General features: G+C 39.0%; 1 protein-coding gene across 1 annotated transcript in view; it reads right to left on the reverse strand.

The window, feature by feature from the left end:
- LOC114668554 (protein SSUH2 homolog) overlaps positions 1 to 17,597 on the reverse strand; it is a 117,496-nt gene extending 99,899 nt beyond the window's left edge. The window contains exons 1-2 of the mRNA XM_051921505.1: positions 17,478 to 17,597; positions 3,853 to 3,905 (exon numbers count right to left, since the gene is read on the reverse strand). Coding sequence (XP_051777465.1) covers positions 3,853 to 3,905; positions 17,478 to 17,500 — 76 coding nt within the window. The 5' untranslated portion in view covers positions 17,501 to 17,597. The remainder of the gene's footprint in view (positions 1 to 3,852; positions 3,906 to 17,477) is intronic.
- Between the last annotated feature and the right edge of the window lie 2,901 nt (positions 17,598 to 20,498).

A 20,498-nucleotide genomic window follows, 5' to 3' on the forward strand; every position in this document is an offset into this window, starting at 1 on the left:
CTTATAAGAATGAGATTTCAATTTCTGATTTTTATAACATGTTTTCACTTTGTCATTATGGGTTATTAAATGTAGATTGATGGGAAAAACTAGCACATTTATTCATTTAAAATGAAATCTACAGCATAATAAAATGTGCAGAAAGTGAAGTGTCTAAATAAGTTCTCAATGCTCTGTTTGCCTTAATTAGCGGTGTTTCAAGTTCCTTTTTTAAGTGAAATTTTCATAATTGTCCCTTTTGCAGTGTTTAGTAAAGATTTTCTAGTTAAAAGTAATGTGTTGTTTTCTCTTTTGGATGTTACGGTGACTGCGGTGGGTTGGCACCCTGCCCGGGATTGGTTCCTGCTTTGTGCCCTGTGTTGGCTGGGATTGGCTCCAGCAGACCCCTGTGACCCTGTGTTCGGATTCAGCGGGTTGGAAAGTGGATGGATGGATGTTATGGTGATTTGAAACACATTCAAACATCCGTCATTTTCTCTCCGAATCCCCATTTTGCATTAACACGTTGCTGTTTGCTGGACTGGGTACAAAGTGAGGCAAGTTGAATGAGATGGCCCAACAGCATATCGTGTACTTCCATATTTATAATGGAACCTCTTGCCCAGCTTTGCTTCATATTTAACAATTTATTTATTTAAGAGAAGGGCCATCTCTGACATTTCAATGCAGTAGTACTGATTTCTGTTGTCTTTGATATTACTATATTTCCTGTTCTCCATTTCAGATAGATTAATCATTATATGCAGGTACCGGTGTGAATTACAGATAATGATTAATATTTAATTACTCCCAGCAGTATGCTCTCCATTTATTCTCAACATTATAGGAACCTTTTAAAAAGAAGTGGCATGATTCAAACCAAAGAGCCTAAACACATAGCTGAGATCTCACCAGGGATGCAAAACATCAAATAATTGTTAGTAGATTCAATCAAAAAAGGCACCAGTCAATAGTTTAATTGTATAAATGGATTCTTAGCAGGCCTGATCACTCCTCATATTAGCTGATATGAAAACACAGCAAGCACTGCAGCCTACCACTCCTTCCCTGGCTCCCAGCTAGAGACCGCAGATCAGTTTCATTGATTTTTACATTAATTTCATTTACCCACTTTCCCAGCAAAAGCAAATCTTATTTATAGGATGGAAACAGTGGGCCGCCCCTTTGACAGTGAATCTTGCTCTAAATACAGTAGATCTTAATTTCAGCAGCAGGCAACCTATCTGTATGCCATCTGAGATGGGAGCATGCTTACTCCTCTTCTCAGATCACTTCACTAGTTCCCTGTAACATCACACATGAAATGGAAATCCTTGATGCTTGCCTACAGAGTAGTCAATCATCTATAGTATTTAATGGTTCAGCACCTATGTACAGTATATGGAGACACTTGTGTGGTCCTATACTCCTTCTTGCTCACTCAGATTTGCTATTGAACATTGTCTGTTGATGACAGCAAATCTCAATCCAGACTCTTTTCATGTGTAGTGCCAAGGTGATGGAATGAAATGCCCACCTCCATTCAGAATTCCATCTCCCTCCATGTGTCCAAGAAGCGTTTTGTTCTGTAAATTTCTGTCTAATTGATAATTGGTTCTTGTACCTACAAAAAGTTTAAACCGTTTTGTGTTCTGTTTGGTTTAAATCTCTTTACTTGTGATGATCAATTCTGCAACCTTGTCCTGTAGCACTTGTTCCAGGAAATACAAAGAAGCAGCATTCATGTTATCAACCCAACAAGGAGTTATGACAATTATGGATTTCATTCATACACAAACAAAAATAAAAAACTAATTTTCAGACCATTAGAGCAGAGAAATTAATAGGGAGGTAGTGCACATGACAGATGGGACAATTGCATTACATCCAGCATTGACAAAACAATCAACATTAAAAACACATAAATACAGACGTGGACAAATTTGTTGGTCACCTTACAGCTCATTTAAAAAGTACTGCATGCCACCTGAAAAGTGATTAAATGAAAAGCAATTGTCCTACGAATACATGCATGCCTTTGATATGTCATCGAGTAAAGCAAAGCAAGTGTGACACGAGATCTTATTTGTTGCTTATTCTACAAAGATATTCCAAAATGGCCTGGACACATTTGTTGGTATATCTAGAAAAGATCCTAAATAATCAGGTTTGAGTGATTTTTAAAACTAGCTCTTTTCTTGAATTTATATCATACATCTCCAATCGTGCAGTCAGTCATTCATCTGATTTAAATGGAAAAAAGTCATCACTGTGCTGTTTGGTATCATCGTGTGTCCCCCACTGAACATGGATCACAGAAAGCAAAGAAAAAGTTACCCGAGGAGATCAGAAGGAAAATTATAGACAAGCATTTTAAAGGTAAAGGCTAGAAGACCATCTCCAAGCAGCTTGATGTTCCTGTGATAACAGTTGCAGATAGTATTAAGAAGTTCAAGGTCCATGGGACTGTAGCCCACCTCCCTAGATGCACCTTCAAGAGGAAAATCGACCCCAGAAATAGCAGAAGGATAGTGAGAATGGAAGACAAAAAGCCAAAGATAACTTAAAAGAGATCCAAGCTGAACTACAAAGTCAAGGTCCATTAGTGTCTTATCACACCATCTGTCACTTTATGAGTGACAGTGAGCTGAATGGAAGAAGACCCAGGAGGACTCCACTGATGAAAGAAAAATATAAAAAAGCCAAACTGAAACTTGTGTCACGCCACAGTGCTTCTGGGAGAATGTCCTTTGGACAGATAAGACACACCTGGAGCTTTTTTGGGAAGTCGCATCAGCTCTGTGTCCACAGATGAAAAAATGAAGCTTTCAAAGAAAAGAACACCTGACCTACTGTGAAACATGGAGGTGGCTTGCTTATGTTTAGGGGCTGCTTTGCTGAGTTTGGTACAGGGTGCCTTGAGTCTGTTCAGGGAACAATGAAATCCAAGACTATCAAGACATTCTGGAGTGAAACATACTGTCCAGTGTCAGAAAGCTCTGTCTCAGTTGCAGGTCAAAGATACTCCAACAGGATAATGAGCCAAAACACACAGCTAAAAGCACCCAAGAACGGCTAAGAACAAAACATTGGACTATTCTGAAGTGGCCGACTATGAGCCCTGAATTCAAATCCTATCAAACATCTATAGAAAGAACTGAAACATGCAATCAGGAGAAGACCCCATTCAAACCTGAACCAAAGGCCAAACGACCTGTAGACAGGTGCAGAAGTCTCATGGAGAGCTCCAGGAATCGCTTGTTTGCAGCGATTGCCTCTAAAGGTTGTGCAACAAAATGTTAGGTTAAGGGTCCCACCATTTTCATTTGTGTTATTATTTGAAAAATTCTGCTTAAATAAAACTCTGAAGCAAAGTCTAATTTTTATTTTGTTACATATGGAATAAACAATAATAGGTGCCAATTACTTTTGTCAGTTTCAAGTTATTTCAGAGACAATTGTAGGTTCTTCTTTTTTTGTGGAGGGGTACAAACAAATTTGACCACGGCTTTACTTGCTTTCTTAACTTAATCTACTATACAAATATACCTGAGCAATGCTGGGTACATCCACTAGTTATATATTTGTTGAATGTAACTTTTTGCAATTGCTACTATATATTTTTATTTAGCCAGTTAATTGACTTACTCAAGGTCACATGGGGATTCGGAAGTGGAAAATGAACTGACAGTCTTGTGGTCTAAAGTTCACTGGCCAAGCTGCTAAATCCAACATCACTTGTTACACAATGTTACAAATTCAGTACAGTTAAAATTAAACACACCATTATTAGCGACAAAAATATAATGCTGAACACAAAAAACATGTACTATGCACATGATGTGAAAACATAGAAATCTTGCTATGCTTTACCTCTATTTCCTGGAGGTCCATAGTCCATGGCTTGATAACAAGTATGTAGATTGCTGAAAGACACATGGAAATGAGATGTCACTTTCTGCTCCATTGGTAAAGGTACATGGTACAACATTTTTAATTTTGTATTTAATAAATCTCAGTTTTCGGATTGATATTAATTGTGTTGACACCTAATGATACTTCATACAGTCAAGTGAAAAAGTAATGCTTCCTTTGGCAGAAACAACCCTAAGTCAGCATCTCCTGTCACTGTCTGGACGTCTTAGACATCAACTGAGAGAAGGTGTTTCCAATTCCTCAATGAAGAATTCTGTCAACTGTGTGATATTTGAGGAGTGTCTTGTATGCATAGCCCATTACAACCACCACCTCCCACCCCCACCACAGCATCTCAATGGAATTCAGATTCAGGCTTTGACTTTTTCCATTCCAGAACCCTCCATTGCTTTCTTTTCTGCCATTCATTGGTGGATGCACTGGTATGTTTATGGTGATTGTCATGTTGCAAGGTCCACTTTTGATCTGAGCTTCTGTCTTCTGACAGACAGTCTTGTGTTATTCTCAAACACCCTCTGGTACAATGAATCATTCATCGTGGCTTCTGTGATAGTGAGCTGCCCAGGCCCTGATGCATTTCCACCACCATGCTTTACAGTTGGCATTACATTCTTCTAGTCAAATGATGTCTTTGGTTTATGCCAAACAAGTCTTCTGGTTCTATGGCCAAATAACTCTATCTTTGCCTAGTCTGTCATAAATTAATAAAGTATCTATCTATCTAAACACATTGTTTCAGAAGTCCTGGTCTTTCTCTAGGTGTTCACTGGCAAACATTACTCTTTCCATGATGTTTTTTCTGGAGAGCAAATGTTTCCCTCTGGCACAACTCCGAAGTAAGATCTAATTTGTGCAGCCTTTTTCAAATGGTAGACTCATGCACTTTGACATCAACAGTGGCAAGAACTACCTGTGTATCCTCTGATAAAATTCTGGGCTTCTTAGAAACTTCTTTCAACATCTTGCCATCTGCTCTCCGATGGAGCTTCCTATGGCAGCATGACCTGGACAAGTTGGCAGATGTTTGAAATCTTCTTTGCTTGTAGATGATATTCTTGATAGCTAAATAGTTGATTTCCAGGTATTTGGAGATCTTCTTTAAGACTCATACACATCTATAATCTTCTTTCTGAATGCCTTTGGGGTCTCTATCAATCTTGGCATGGTGATACACACTTCAACAACAATGAGCAACCCTAACAATTGTCTTAGGTTTAAATAAAATCCTCCATAATGATATTCTGATCATTTGCACTTGACCTGGTACACTTAATATTATTTTTAGATATTTGAACAAGTGATTAATATATGGCTGAACTTAATTTTTCCAGGAATGTGAAATTTGCATTTATGCTTATTTAAATTATACAATGGACTACAAATCGGAAATGCAGCATGATGTTTGGTATTTATATCACCTTTATGTACAGATACTGTTTAAATGAAGATAAATCTTGATATGTCCACATATGTTAAAAAGGAAAAAAAAAAACATTTCATGGGGTGTATTTACTTTTTTACATGACTGTGTATTTATACTGCCTGTAGCTGTGTGAGAACTTTATTAATCCTTCATTTCATTGCATAGTTTAAAGACAGTTACATGGATTGTCGGCCTTAAACTGGCCGAGTCCACACATGAACGTGCGCAAGTGAGAGAAGCGACCATGGCTGAATGACAGTCAACTTTCAGACTGGTGGTTTATGAATGTTTATTACCATTTTCTGTGACCTTTTCATGTACACACCTTAAGAGCTTGTTCACTTTCCAGTTAAGTGCTTGTTTGTTAACAGTCGCCATTTTCCTTTTTCTTAACCCACAGTAATAGAAGGTGAGGGCTGACAAAGAGAGAGAGAAAGAGAGAGAGAGAAAGAGAGAGATCGGCTAATGCCACCAGGAAAGCACACCATTCACAGTGTGTTCTGAGATGGGCTTTGTGCATCTGTTGGATGGAGCTCTCCATTTACCTCCCATTGCAAATCGTTCGTTTCTGAGCCAGAGATCATGGGATCGTTGCTTACCACTGGCAGTTCACCACAATGCAAATATTCATGCCAAGATGCTTCAGTTGGCGATGAGGATGGGATTCACACTGTGGACTGTGTATATCTCAGCCAGGGTTCTTACCCCGACTGGTGTTCAAAGTTTTGTTTTATATCCTTTTGTTCTTTGGTGATCTGTTTATTTATTTTAATGTTACTTTTGATAATTATTAATTTGCCTGTATTAGTTCTACGTGTTTTGTGAGGTTCCTACCAATCACTGCCAGGAACAGCACTCCACCCTATAAATCTTCCACAGGATCTTCTACTGTTCCTCCTGGTTCACTATGAATGAGTTCTGGAGTTGGTGATTTTACTTTTTGCTTTTTTGACATTATTGAATTTTTTAACATTCTGTTCTGTTCTTTTGGACTTTCTTTGGATTCTGCATTAGGACTTTCTTTGCTTTTGAAATTGCCTTCAACTGGCATTGTATGCCTTTTGTGCTCTTTGGAGCTTCACAGTATTACAGAGCAATTTTTGTGAAGAATAAATCTTTTATTTTATAAACATATTATGAGGAACATTTTTGGGGTTTTTGACAGGATCTCCCCCTCTAGCGGGGATTTTTGGAACTTATTGGGACTGTCTGGTGCTTTGGACTCTCAGTTCATTACAACAACGCTGTGAAGAAAAATGTGGGGGTTGACATAGAAAGACAGATCAGCTGACGCCACCAGGAAAGCACACTGCTCACAGTGAAGCTCTTCATTTAACTCACACCACAGTGTTTGCTTCTGAGATAGAGATCACAGGTTTGCAGCTCACCACCAGCAGTTCACCACAGTGCAAATCTTCAGAGTAATGATGCTTCGAAGTGTGAGTTAACGGCAATGCGTCTGGCAAAGAGCACGCAAAGAAGTATGTGAACAAAAAAAGCAATTGCAGCTACATCATCAGCATCAAGTGTGAGTGAATATGGGTGTGACCTGATTGGCACTGTCATCTTTTTAAAGCTTTGGTTCATGCCTTGTGTCTGTACCTGTTATGATAGGATCTGGGTCTATAAAAACAGCTAAGAAAACATTCCCATGATTGCTAACTTCAACATACTTTTTTTTAAATTAAATTTTTATTGGCCAAAATAATTAAAAGTATTGTAATATGCATTAAATTGTACATAAAGCACGTGGCCATGGAAGAAAACAATGTAATATTAAAATATAATAAACAGAGACAATAATAATAATAATGCAAAAATCCCTCTAGCCTTCCCTCACCAACTACACGCTGCCCTGAAGTAATTTCAACATCCATTACTATGGAACCATGTACAGATCTAGCATCTTGTTTGAATTTTGGTCCAACTGATGTCAGTCTGCAGGCTGCATGTTCTACCTGTCTCACCATGAGTAAACCAGTTCCCTCGTCACATCCTCAAAGACATGTGTAGGAGGATAAATGGCAATTCCAAAGGGCCATTTGTGAGTGAGTGTGAGTGTGTGCATGAGTGACCCCTATAATGGACTAGCACCCTGTTCAGGGCTGTTTCCTGCCTTGCGTCCATGCTGATGAGAGAGGCTCTTTATGGTGTGAGTCCATAGCAATTCAATTGGCGATAAGAATGGGATTTTCACCGAGGATGGTTGGAGTGTAGTTGCGACTGTTAAATCTCAGCGAACCACAACCCTAAACTGGATTAGCCATACTTGAGAATATTACGTTGTTACTATGCAATGCTGCTCTTCATTTGTTTGGCTGAAAGTGTGGCAGAGTCGCTAAGGTGTTGGACTGAAAAGCACCCATCTGAATGTTCTACTCTCACCATTTAATCATTGCGATACACTAAGCCTGACAGGACAGGACAGGACAGGACTATAATTGTCAAAATGTGGAAACACTGTAGATGGACCACGTGGTTACTGCCACTACCTTACGGCTCCAGAGCACACTTCAGATGGATTAGTTATTACTTGTGTATAGTGCTGTGAATGACAAAAAATAATTAATACTTCATTATTCCTGTGTGTGCTTAATATTAATTCTTCATTTTGTAGAAACCTTTTAGCAAGAAGTGGCTTCAGAGGGCTGAACAGCCTAAACACAGAGATGTAATGACATCATGGATGAAGATTTTCAAATATTTGTTAGAAGATCCAAAAATTTAATCCCAACATGAATGAGTCCAGTTGTATAAATAGATTCTTTAAAGAGGACTGAGCTAAAATCTTAATTCTCTGTTTGGGTTTTGAATGTTGTCCCTTCATATGCCAGTGTAGATTTTTTCCCCGGGGATACAAGTTTTTGGCCTGGTATTTGTGAGTCAAGGAGTTTGTGAGTGGACCTTGTGGTGTTCTGGTGTTCCATCCAGAGTGTGATTACGTCAGGATGGACTCTGGACTGGACAGATGTAATCTTTCTGGAATCTCTGATACACCAGGTCAGGAACTGATAACCTAAATAATAAAGGCCATGTCATATCTTTTATAGGTTTTTTGTATCAGTATGCTGCTGCTGGAGTATGTGAATTTCCCCTTGGGATTAATAAAGTATCTATCTATCTATCTATCTATCTATCTATCTATCTATCTATCTATCTATCTATCTATCTATCTATCTATCTATCTATCTATCTATCTATCTATCTATCTATCTATCTATCTATCTATCTATCTATCTATCTATCTATCTATCTATCTATCTATTAGATGACTTTTCCGGCAATTTTCAGTGATAGCCTTCATTTTCATAATCTTAGTGAGTTGGAGGAGGTCAGTGGTGCGCTCCTGTGAAGGCAGTCACGTAATGTGACATACCCAGTGACCTGGGTTTGATTTTGTCTTTAGTCATAAGGGTTGACTCTGTGTGCACGAGATCTGACAACCAATGAATGCACAGCTGGAATTATACAGCATAGGATGCGGTAACAAGAATGAGAAACATGGGTGTTTGGGACCATATATACAGAAGAGAAGCTTGTCTGTCTGATGTCTTGTGTTTTATGTACCATGACAGAAATGAAAAAGAACAAAAACAGCAGCATTTGAGGCTGAACTCTCGGTACCTGTTGTACCTGTTAACCCTTTGTACTGTGATGGCTATGTCAAGCAGCAAGCGTCCGGAAAGGAGGTGAAATGGAATGTGCTGGAAGTTCAGCGCTCGGCTGATAAAAGTGACATGCCCAATGACTTTCAGTCATTTAAATTAACATGGTCCAGTGATGAGATCAGCAAATGCAGTCAGCAAATCTGACAAACCCAACAACTAGAAGTTGCATAGTGAGACATTAGTTTAACTTACGTAAAAATGTGTCCTACAGAGCTGTTGAAAGAAGAAGAATTTTCATGGACTGAACCAGGCCCGGTCTTAGGTATTATGGGGCCCTAGGTGAAAGGGGGGTCCAGGGGCCCCCTGAGGGGGGCAGAGCCCCCCTGGAAGCTCTGTGAAATGCGTGAAAATTAGACCAAGGAGTCGATCCGGGGCCCCCCGGACGCCGGAGCCCTAGTCGGTCGCCTATTTCGCCTATGCCTAAGGCCGAGCCTGATTGGGACAAATAATGCTGTAATATATTTAAGTATATATGACAATTGCTCACTCGGACAATTTGTTTTGGGGGCCCCCAAGAAGGCGGGGGCCCTAAGCTATAGCTTGTGTAGCTTATACGTAAATCCTGCACTGGACTGAACAGACAATTTAAGAATACAACCTTCCATTTTCTAACACATTTCATCTAGACAAGGGTCAGTCAGGGGAATCAGTCAATGGCAGGACCCACACTTTAATACCAGGGCAATTTAATTTCTCCATTTCACCCACAATGTATGTCTTTGAGAGGTAATAACTGAAAATCCACACAGATGTGGGAAGAATGTGCAAACTCCACACAGACAGTGTCACTAGAATACCACTGGGCTAAATAAATAAAGAATCATTTGCCCACCCATTTACTGGACCCTCTTAAACCACTTTCAGGATCATGGGGAGCCACAGCAGATTAATGGAGAGACAGAATTGTTTTTGTGATTATTTTTGAAATCAAGGATGTTTACCAGAATTGCCTGAATTATCAAAAAGCAAACAGACAGCATTGCATTTTAAAACATGCAGACAAAATTGGAAGCAAAATAAACAATGTGGTGTGAGGGCCCAAATGAAGAATGTGGAAGGTTATCTGCTTCATGAATGACAGGTCAGGTTGGGGAGCTTGCAGTGGTACAGCGGGTTGCCGCACCCACCACACAACAAATAGCTTCGAATCGCAGTTAGCAACCCCCTCAGGCAAGACACACAGTCCAGTCCCACCCTCCGGAAATTCATGAACGCTTCAAGAATGACTTTGCCTTCAAAACTGACATACTAATTATGTCTAATCCTATATATTGTATTTATCAATGGTATTCAATCGTTTCATTCTTTTTTGACACACCTTGTGACAAAAACCTTTGACACACTTTGTGCACTGAGTGTGATGCTAATGTTTGTGTTTCTGTAAAACTAATCTATCAATCCGACAGTCTGTTCATTAATCAATTAACCAATTGCAGTCACTAAACTAATTCAATTAATTTTACTTTATTTTTGCATGCACTTTTCACTGAATGCAGATTTATAATTTCGTAATAACTACACATAAAGATTTTAAAAAAGAAAGAATATAGAAGAATGCTATATAAATGTAACTGTTTATCACAAGAGTGTTTCATTCAAGTAGAAATTTAGTTCTTACTCAAAAAATAGCAAAGCTGACAAAGAGACAGAACACTGTCAGTAAGCTGAGCCACATACAGTTAGGTCCATAAATATTTGGACAGAGACAACTTTTTTCTAATTTTGGTTCTGTACATTACCAAATGAAACAACTCAGATACAGTTGAAGTGCAGACTTTCAGCTTTAATTCAGTGGGGTGAACAAAACGATTGCATAAAAATGTGAGGCAACTAAAGCATTTTTTGTAACACAATCCCTTCATTTCAGGGACTCAAAAGTAATTGGACAATTGACTCAAAGGCTATTTCATGGGCAGGTGTGGGCAAGTTCGTCATTATGTCATTATCAATTAAGCAGATAAAAGGCCTGGAGTTGATTTGAGGTGTGGTGCTTGCATGTGGAAGATTTTGCTGTGAACAGACAACATGCAGTCAAAGGAGCTCTCCATGCAGGTGAAAGAAGCCATCCTTAAGCTGCGAAAACAGAAAAACCCATCCGAGAAATTGCTACAATATTACGAGTGGCAAAATCTACAGTTTGGTACATCCTGAGAAAGAAAGCAAGCACTGGTGAACTCAGCAACGCAAAAAGACCTGGACGTCCACGGAAGACAACAGTGGTGGATGATCGCAGAATCATTTCCATGGTGAAGAGAAACCCCTTCACAACAGCCAACCAAGTGAACAACACTCTCCAGGGGGTAGGGGTATCGATATCCAAGTCTACCATAAAGAGAAGACTGCATGAAAGTAAATACAGAGGGTGCACTGCAAGGTGCAAGCCACTCATAAGCCTCAAGAATAGAAAGGCTAGATTGGACTTTGCTAAAGAACATCTAAAAAAGCCAGCACAGTTCTGGAAAAACATTCTCTGGACAGATGAAACCAAGATCAACCTCTACCAGAATGATGGCAAGAAAAAAGTATGGAGAAAGCGTGGAACAGCTCATTATCCAAAGCATACCACATCATCTGTAAAACACGGTGGAGGCAGTGTGATGGCTTGGGCATGCATGGCTGCCAGTGGCACTGGGACACTAGTGTTTATTGATGATGTGACACAGGACAGAAGCAGCCGAATGAATTCTTAGGTGTTCAGAGACATACTGTCTGCTCAAATCCAGCTAAATGCAGTCAAATTGATTGGGCGGCGTTTCATGATACAGATGGATAATAATAATTCTTTGCATTTATATAGCACTTTTCTCACTACTCAAAGCGCTCAGCAATTGCAGGTTAAGGACCTTGCTAAAGGGCCCAACAGAGCAGAGTCCCTATTGGCATTTACGGGATTCGAACCGGCAACCTTCCGATTGCCAGTGCAGATCCCTAGCCTCAGAGCCACCACTCAAACATACAAAACATACAGCCAAAGCAACCCAGGAGTTTATTAAAGCAAAGATTCTTGAATGGCCAGGTCAGTCACCTGATCTTAACCCAATTGAGCAGGCATTTCACTTGTTGAAGACTAAACTTCAGACAGAAAGACCCACAAACAAACAGCAACTGAAAGCCGCTGCAGTAAAGGCCTGGCAGAGCATTAAAAAGGAGGAAACCCAGCATCTGGTGATGTCCAGGAGTTCAAGACTTCAGGCTGTCATTTCCAGCAAAGGGTTTTCAACCAAGTATTAGAAATGAACTTTTTATTTCCAGTTATTTAATTTGTCCAATTACTTTTGAGCCCCTGAAATGAAGGGATTGTGTTCAAAAAATGCTTTAGTTGCCTCACATTTTTATGCAATTGTTTTGTTCACCCCACTGAATTAAAGCTGAAAGTGTGCACTTCAACTGCATCTGAGTTGTTTCATTTAAAATTCATTGTGGTAATGTACAGAACCAAAATTAGAAAAAAGTTGTCTCTGTCCAAATATTTATGGACCTAACTGTATTAAGAAAAGGGTGAGCAGAGATGACCACTGACAGTGACCCAGTAAGTCTCAAGAGGAAATACAAACTGATATTCTTGGAGTTTATGAATCACATGTGTAATAATCTATCTGCTATATAATCAAACACTAAGGTCTGCGTGTCCAGTCCCTCTTTTGATCTGATTGGTCAGTTAGCTTTGTTAACATGACAGTAGAAATAGTGCGAGCATCAGACACACAAGGAGTAAAGGCTTATTAGGCATACTAAGAGCATCGCTTTCAAAGATGGCAAATTTAAAACCAGGCATGAGGTAAGAAAGGTGACCTTGAAAATAATGAGAAGCCAGCTTTATGGGAATGCGCTCGAGAAAGGGAGTACCGGTTAAGAGATTGTCACACACATGCAAATACAGAGGAAAGGCGGTAAAGGCATAGAGCATAGGGCAACAGGTAGCACATATTTTGTATTCTATTTCATGGCTTCAGTAGGTACCGTGGCTAGAAATATAATAGGATGTGCACAAAAGGAACTGCTAAAGAAGTGTGGGCTTCAGTAAAACCCGCAGGTGGTTTAGGGAAGCACAGGGAGCATCTACAAGACTCTGTTAAGTGACACCTCCACCTCAAGTGCCTGAGATATTGCAGCCAGCAATGCCTCATCTTTTTCATCTGCAGACCGTCAAAAGACGATTTCTGATGTTGCTTCTGGGCTTCACCTGGGAGTCCTGTCTCTTCTCCTCCAATTTAAAGGACAACAACACTGGAAGTCAGCATTCACTGATGAACCAACCACCTGAAAGAAACTCATCTAAATGAGGACCTTGAATTTGAAATGTATTGCCTAGAAATGGATAACCGAGGAGAGAGATGTTGGGAGCATGCACTCATACAGCACATTGCTGTGCGTCATACAGCACACAACAAACCACCACAGGATCCCAGAGTGCAGCTGGTGCCATCTCAGCACCACACTAGTTTGAATGCAACAGTGTGAGGTTTGTGCAGTGGATGGAGTGCCAGTCCTGCCACCAACCCCCAAATTTTCCCTTGTAAGTTGGAGGACCTGCTTGCAGGGCCGGACGCAGGTTGACATCATACCCAGGATGGAGCAATTGCAGGCCTTTTTCAGGGGACCAATGGAGTGGAATCACCTCTGGCATTCATGGGATTCAAACCAACAACATTCCGATTACTGCAGCAGATCCCTAGCCTCAGGACCACTATTCCACCTTGAAATGGATAATAGATGGCCAGTAATTTTGTTGGACTTTGCTTTCCTTTTCATCTTTTTTTCTTTTTCACTAAAGGGGGTATCTGAACAACCCTTTATGATCTTCTGATCTTTTTTATTTTACTGAGTGTCATTATGAACAATGTTGCACATCCTCTGTCTGACACACTAACACTGAGGACTTTAAACCAACAAACCTGTCTGTCTATCTATCTATCTATCTATCTATCTATCTATCTATCTATCTATCTATCTATCTATCTATCTATCTATCTATCTATCTATCTATCTATCTATCTATCTATCTATCTATCTATCTATCTATCTATCTATCTATCTATCTATCTATCTATCTATCTATCTATCTATCTATCTATCTACATCCATTCAACCTGCTTTGTCGAGTTGCACGTTAAACCATTGCGTTCCTACAAGGATTTATTTGCTACGCACAGTGCAGTGACTTCAGGCCTGCCTGAGTAATCCTTAAGATTGGTCATGCCCCATACACATGACTAAAGTCATGACCCATTGGCAAGGAGTCAAAGAAATAGAAGGAGAAGGAAAACTGAGGGATACAAAATACATATGGGCAATATGAACAGTATTGGGACTAATTTCATTCTTATTTGGGAGACAGAAAATTTCATGCATTGTGGCTTATGTGTTGATCACAATGGATGAATAGTAACTTTCTCAAGTTAAATAAAGAGAAAACTGAAATCTTGGTAATTGGCAATAATGGATACAATGAGGCTATTAGAAATAAACTGGAAGCATTAGGACTAAAAGTCAAAACAGAGGTAAAAAGCTTAGGGGTAACTGTTGACTGTAATCTAAATTTTAAATCGCATATTAATCAGATCACTAGGACAGCATTTTTTCACTTAAGAAACATAGCAAAAGTTAGACCTCTTATATCATTGCAAGATGCAGAGAAATTAGTTCATGTGTTTGTTTTCAGTCAACTAGATTACTGTAACGCACTCCTCTCAGGACTACCCAAAAAAGACATAAATCGTTTGCAACTAGTGCAGAATGCAGCTGCTAGAATCCTTACCAGGAAAAGAAAATCTGAGCACATTTCTCCAGTTTTGATGTCACTACACTGGTTACCTGTGTCATTCAGAATTGACTTTAAAATTCTGCTTATGGTTTATAAAGCTTGAAATAATCTCGCCCCATCTTATATATCGGAATGTCTGACATCTTATATTCCAAATCATAACCTCAGATCCTCAACTGAGTGTCTGCTTAGAATTCCAAGAGCAAAACTTAAAAGAAGTGGTGAGGCGGCCTTCTGCTGTTATGCACCTAAAATCTGGAATAGCCTGCCAGTAGGAATTCACCAGGCTAATACAGTGGAGCACTTTAAAAAACTGCTGAAAACACATTACTTTAACATGGCCTTCTCATAACTTCACTGTAATTTAAATCCTGATACTCTGTATATCCAATTCATTATAATAACTATTCATGGTGGCTCTAAAATCTGTACTAACCCCTACTCTCTCTTATGTTTCCTTTTCCGGTGTCCTTTTGGTGGTGGCTTGCACCACCAACATCTACTCAAAGCACCATGATGTTCCAACAATGATGGACGGATTAAAAGCCAGAAGTCTGTATGACCATCAGCATCAAGTGACTCTGTGAGAACCCTAACTACAAAGAGGACTATTTCATTTATGTTAGGTAGAATGCCCAGAGGGGACTGGGTGGTCTCGTGGCCTGGAACCCCTGCAGATTTTATTTTTTTCTCCAGCTTTCTGGAGTTTTTTTTTTTTTGTTTTTTCTGTCCACCCTGGCCATCGGACCTTACTCCTTTTCTATGTTAACTAATGTTGCCTTTTTTTAAATTTCTTATTTTGTCTTTTATTTTTCTTTTCTTCATTATGTAAAGCACTTTGAGCTACTTTTTGTATGAAAATGTGCTATATAAATAAATGTTGTTGTTGTTGTTGATCACTGTTGGAAAACTTGATAATGACAGAGAAGTTGTAAAAGCTGTGAAGCATTATTAAGGACACCACAGAGCTGTGGTTCAGGTATAAAACTCACAATGGTTTTATTTTAGAGAAGTAACACATATTGTACATGGGAAGGGTAATCAGTGAAGGATGGAAACAAAGCAAATGCGACAATATCTAGCTCTAAAAGTACAAGAAAACGCACCAGCTTACAGTGAAAGAAGTCTCCATCTCATTTCTGCAGTAAAGCAGCCCTGCCATGTTAAAGGGCATATCACTAGCTGTCAGTGAGATGTGGCCATTGTCCACTTAACACAGATGGACACTTTAAATTAATCTCTTCTGAAACCGCACAACTGCCCATAAAGGCAGTTTAATCTGTAAAAAAAGGTTTCAGAATCAGTTGTCACCAACACCACAGTGTGTGATTTGGCTAGTCCTCTGATTAGATAGATAGATAGATAGATAGATAGATAGATAGATAGATAGATAGATAGATAGATAGATAGATAGATAGATAGATAGATAGATAGATAGATAGATAGATAGACACTCACTTTAAAGACACTTAAGACCCTTTAAAGTTAAGGTAGTTGTTCTGACTAATCATGGCACCCAAGAGTGGCGAGACGTTGCATGTAATAATTTCACTGCAATCTCCGTACATGGAAATAACGACCCTGTAGATGGATAATAAGTTTTGCAGGCTTTCTATTAGCTGTTACTTAATCTTCCTATTGTCACTTCTTTTGCTGCCCTCTGGTGGCGCCTTCTGATACTGCCACTGTGAATACTCCATCTTACATTTTTTATGTTTGTATAGTGATGGCTGAGAGAGATTTTTAATCTAATTTTTTCATGGATAAGAAAGATAACAAAATTTCTTATAGAATGGCCATCTATGGAGTCCACAGAAAACAATCTAAAAACTTCCATAAAAAAATCCCACGTTTTGCGTGTTGCATAATCCGTAAGTCGAGTCACTGTATACTCACAACTGATAAAATGCATGTATTTTTTGGTAAAATATTGTTACTGGTTTGAACATTTGAACAGAAGCCCCGCATATTCCTATCCTTAATCCATAAATCCTATCCTTAATTCAAAAGCTTGTCCCCATGTGAATGTGTTTCCTCCGTGTGGAATGCTCGGATTTTCTGGAAGTATTTATTTAGCAATATTTTACCAAAAAAGAAAATGATTTTGGCCATCACTAAACACTAAATGAGGTAAATAACACATAGAAAAATCTCATTTTTGGGTGTAAAGTTCCTGTAAGTGTTCTGTTTTTGTCTTGAACATGGACCCATCGTAGATTAAATTTTGTTCAAATCATTAATGATTGCTTGCAGAGTGTTATCATTTATAATAATAATTTCTACATATATCTGAGAGTTCCATTTGATTTTTGAAAAATTTTTAGTTATTGTTTTAGTGTTATGAAGCTATAAACACAGACGCTTGAAAGTTCTTATGTCTAATGTGAGAGTGGGACACTTAATGCCAGGGTTTCTTTGTTAAATCCTTTTGTTAAGTACAATGGAACTGTATACAGTATAATAATGTTTCATTGATAATGTGTGTCTCCCATTTAAAAAAAAGACAAATACGTTTCATTTTTGTATTTTTGATCACAGCAAAACCTTTTGTGTCATTACAGGTTGAGGAACAAAAAAGGAGAAACTGCTTTAAACAATTCTTTCGTTTGTCACCTTATACAGTATATATGAGTTTAGAATCAAGCAAGACAGCTAAAAACTCTTTGAGTAAAGGCCCCTAGAATGGAGCAAAATGTTCATTACTCACCTTAGAAGTGGCTTCTTGTCCATCCTCAGCGTTGTACTAGATTGAGATGATGACAGAACAAAAATTCATTTCCTGCTGGTATTTTTAATTTTTTTTTTCTGGCCAGAAGTTCAAACCGCAGCAAGCCAGGGTGACAAACAGTTTTAAGTAAGGAAGTATGCTGAGAGAGAAGGTGTCACCTGACTTTGAGTAAATGATTAGCACCAGGGTCTTTTTTATTATTACCTTAGTTCTCATACACAACTGCCTATGCTAATTATGGCTTCATCCTCTGCTCCTCCCTTCTTGCATTGCTGTTTCTTCATCTAGTGGCTGTTTCCCCTCCAAAGTGGGCTGCTAGGGGGATCACCACGATGCTGAATAAAAGCCACCTAGAGATGATATAAAGTCACATCATCTGTCAAATGAATCAACTACACGATCACATATAATATTTAAGGTAGATAGAAAATGGGCAACATGATGAAAATATTGGACACAAGGGTGGAACCAACCTGGGGTGTCAGTCTGTTAAACATCCACACTTATTAACACAGGGTCCAATTCAGATGCACCAATGAACCTATGGAATTTGGAAGAAAACCAAAGAACCTGAAAAAAAAACAGATACTGTAGATGCAAGAAGAACACACAGACTCCTTACAGACACTGACCAACCTGGAGCTCAAACTAAATCTCCTCTAGCTGTAAAAACCTAAAACCAGTCAACTTAAAAGAAAACTTTATTTTCCATGCAAAAAATGAGGGTTGAGAGGAGCCCTGTTTGCAGGAATTCTTTGATGATTCTGCAGTTATGGGGTGTATTGACACAGGGGATGAGACAGAGTAGAGGAGTCAGGTGGAGAACTTAACTTAGTGGTACAAAAAAGAATTGCCTGCTACTTAACATCTGGAAAACCAAGAAACTGGTTATTTATTTACACCCTACCAAAAAGCCTCAATGTCTGGTTACTATTTAGGGAGTGGATGTACATTTGCACTACTATAAGTACTTAGGGGTCCACATCAATAACTGTCTGGATCGGTCTTGTAACACAGAGGGACTGTAGAAGAAAGTGCAAAGTAGACTTTATTTTTTCTTAGGAGAATGTGCTCCTTTAATGTGAGTAGTGACATCCTTTACATCGTCTACAAATCTATGATGAGCAGTGAAATTATCTGTGCTGTGGTGTGCTGAGCTGGTAACATCACTTTGAGAGAGGACCGCCAAATCCACAAGCTGATTAAGAAGGCAGGTTGAGTTATGGGATACACTCTCAACCTCTGAGAAGAAAATGAGGACACAACTGATGTTCATTATTAACAACACTGCACATTCTCTCTGTGACACACTAACAGTGAGGATTTCAGGCCAAAAATAACTCAACAGAAGTGTGTCAAGAAACACAACTTGGGGCCTCCTTATACCTACGGCTGTACGATTTGTTAATGCCTCACTGTGACTATTTTTTATCTTCCGTCATGTGAAATTTTTCATTATTTTTAGAGATCTTTTCTTTTAAGTCATTCTGGTATGTATTTGAAAGGGGGTTTATTGTTTATCATAATATAATAATAATATTTGTTTATTTATTCAGCTTCTGTAAAAGCCAAATTTCCCCCTGGGGGCAAATAAAGTGTATCTATCTATCTATCTATCTATCTATCTATCTATCTATCTATCTATCTATCTATCTATCTATCTATCTATCTATCTATTGTCTCACACGCGCAAATAGGGGGCAGTCATCAGGCCCGACACTGCGCAAAAGTATCAACCGAGGGGATTTGATATGGAATGCTTATGCCTCCTTTTCTCACCCTCCAGGAAAAATGAAGATGAGTAAACGGAGTACTTATTGGAATTCGGCCACAACTATACGCATCCACAACAAGTAAACCTCTTCTGGGTTCTGAACATCTGACGCCACAAGATGACTTCACTTCCGGTCTACTCCCGATGACCTCACTTCCACCTTCCCTCCGTATCATCATCTCTTGTCTATTTCTTCCACTGCAAATGTAATTTCGTGTGTATCTGATATAAAAGTCTCCCGTGTTTCACTCATCAATGTCTCATGAAAAGTCTGTTTGTGTACTTCAGTCGTGGTGCAAAAAGACTATTCTATGATCTGCAGTATATGGGACACCTTTATGAGACTCTTTTGTGTTTATCTATCTATCTATCTATCTATCTATCTATCTATCTATCTATCTATCTATCTATCTATCTATCTATCTATCTATCTACAGTTAGGTCCATAAATATTTGGACAGAGACAACTTTTTTTCTACTTTTGGTTCTGTACATTACCACAATGAATTTTAAATGAAACAACTCAGATGCAGTTGAAGTGCAGACTTTCAGCTTTAATTCAGTGGGGTGAACAAAACGATTGCATAAAAATGTGAGGCAACTAAAGCATTTTTTTTAACACAATCTGTTCAGTTCAGGGGCTCAAAAGTAATTGGACAATTGACTCAAAGGCTATTTCATGGGCAGGTGTGGGCAAGTCCGTCGTTATGTCATTATCAATTAAGCAGATAAAAGGCCTGGAGTTGATTTGAGGTGTGGTGCTTGCATGTGGAAGATTTTGCTGTGAACAGACAACATGCAGTCAAAGGAGCTCTCCATGCAGGTGAAAGAAGCCATCCTTAAGCTGTGAAAACAGAAAAAACCCATCCGAGAAATTGCTACAATATTACGAGTGGCAAAATCTACAGTTTGGTACATCCTGAGAAAGAAGGCAAGCACTGGTGAACTCAGCAACACAAAAAGACCTGGACGTCCACGAAAGACAACAGTGGTGGATGATCGCAGAATCATTTCCATGGTGAAGAGAAACCCCTTCACAACAGCCAACCAAGTGAACAACACTCTCCAGGGGGTAGGGGTATCGATATCCAAGTCTACCATAAAGAGAAGACTGCATGAAAGTAAATCCAGAGGGTGCACTGCAAGGTGCAAGCCACTTATAAGCCTCAGAGGTGTTCAGAGACATACTGTCTGCTCAAATCCAGCTAAATGCAGTCAAATTGATT

This window comes from Erpetoichthys calabaricus, chromosome 18 (assembly GCF_900747795.2).
Source record: "Erpetoichthys calabaricus chromosome 18, fErpCal1.3, whole genome shotgun sequence".
Lineage (NCBI taxonomy): Eukaryota > Metazoa > Chordata > Cladistia > Polypteriformes > Polypteridae > Erpetoichthys > Erpetoichthys calabaricus.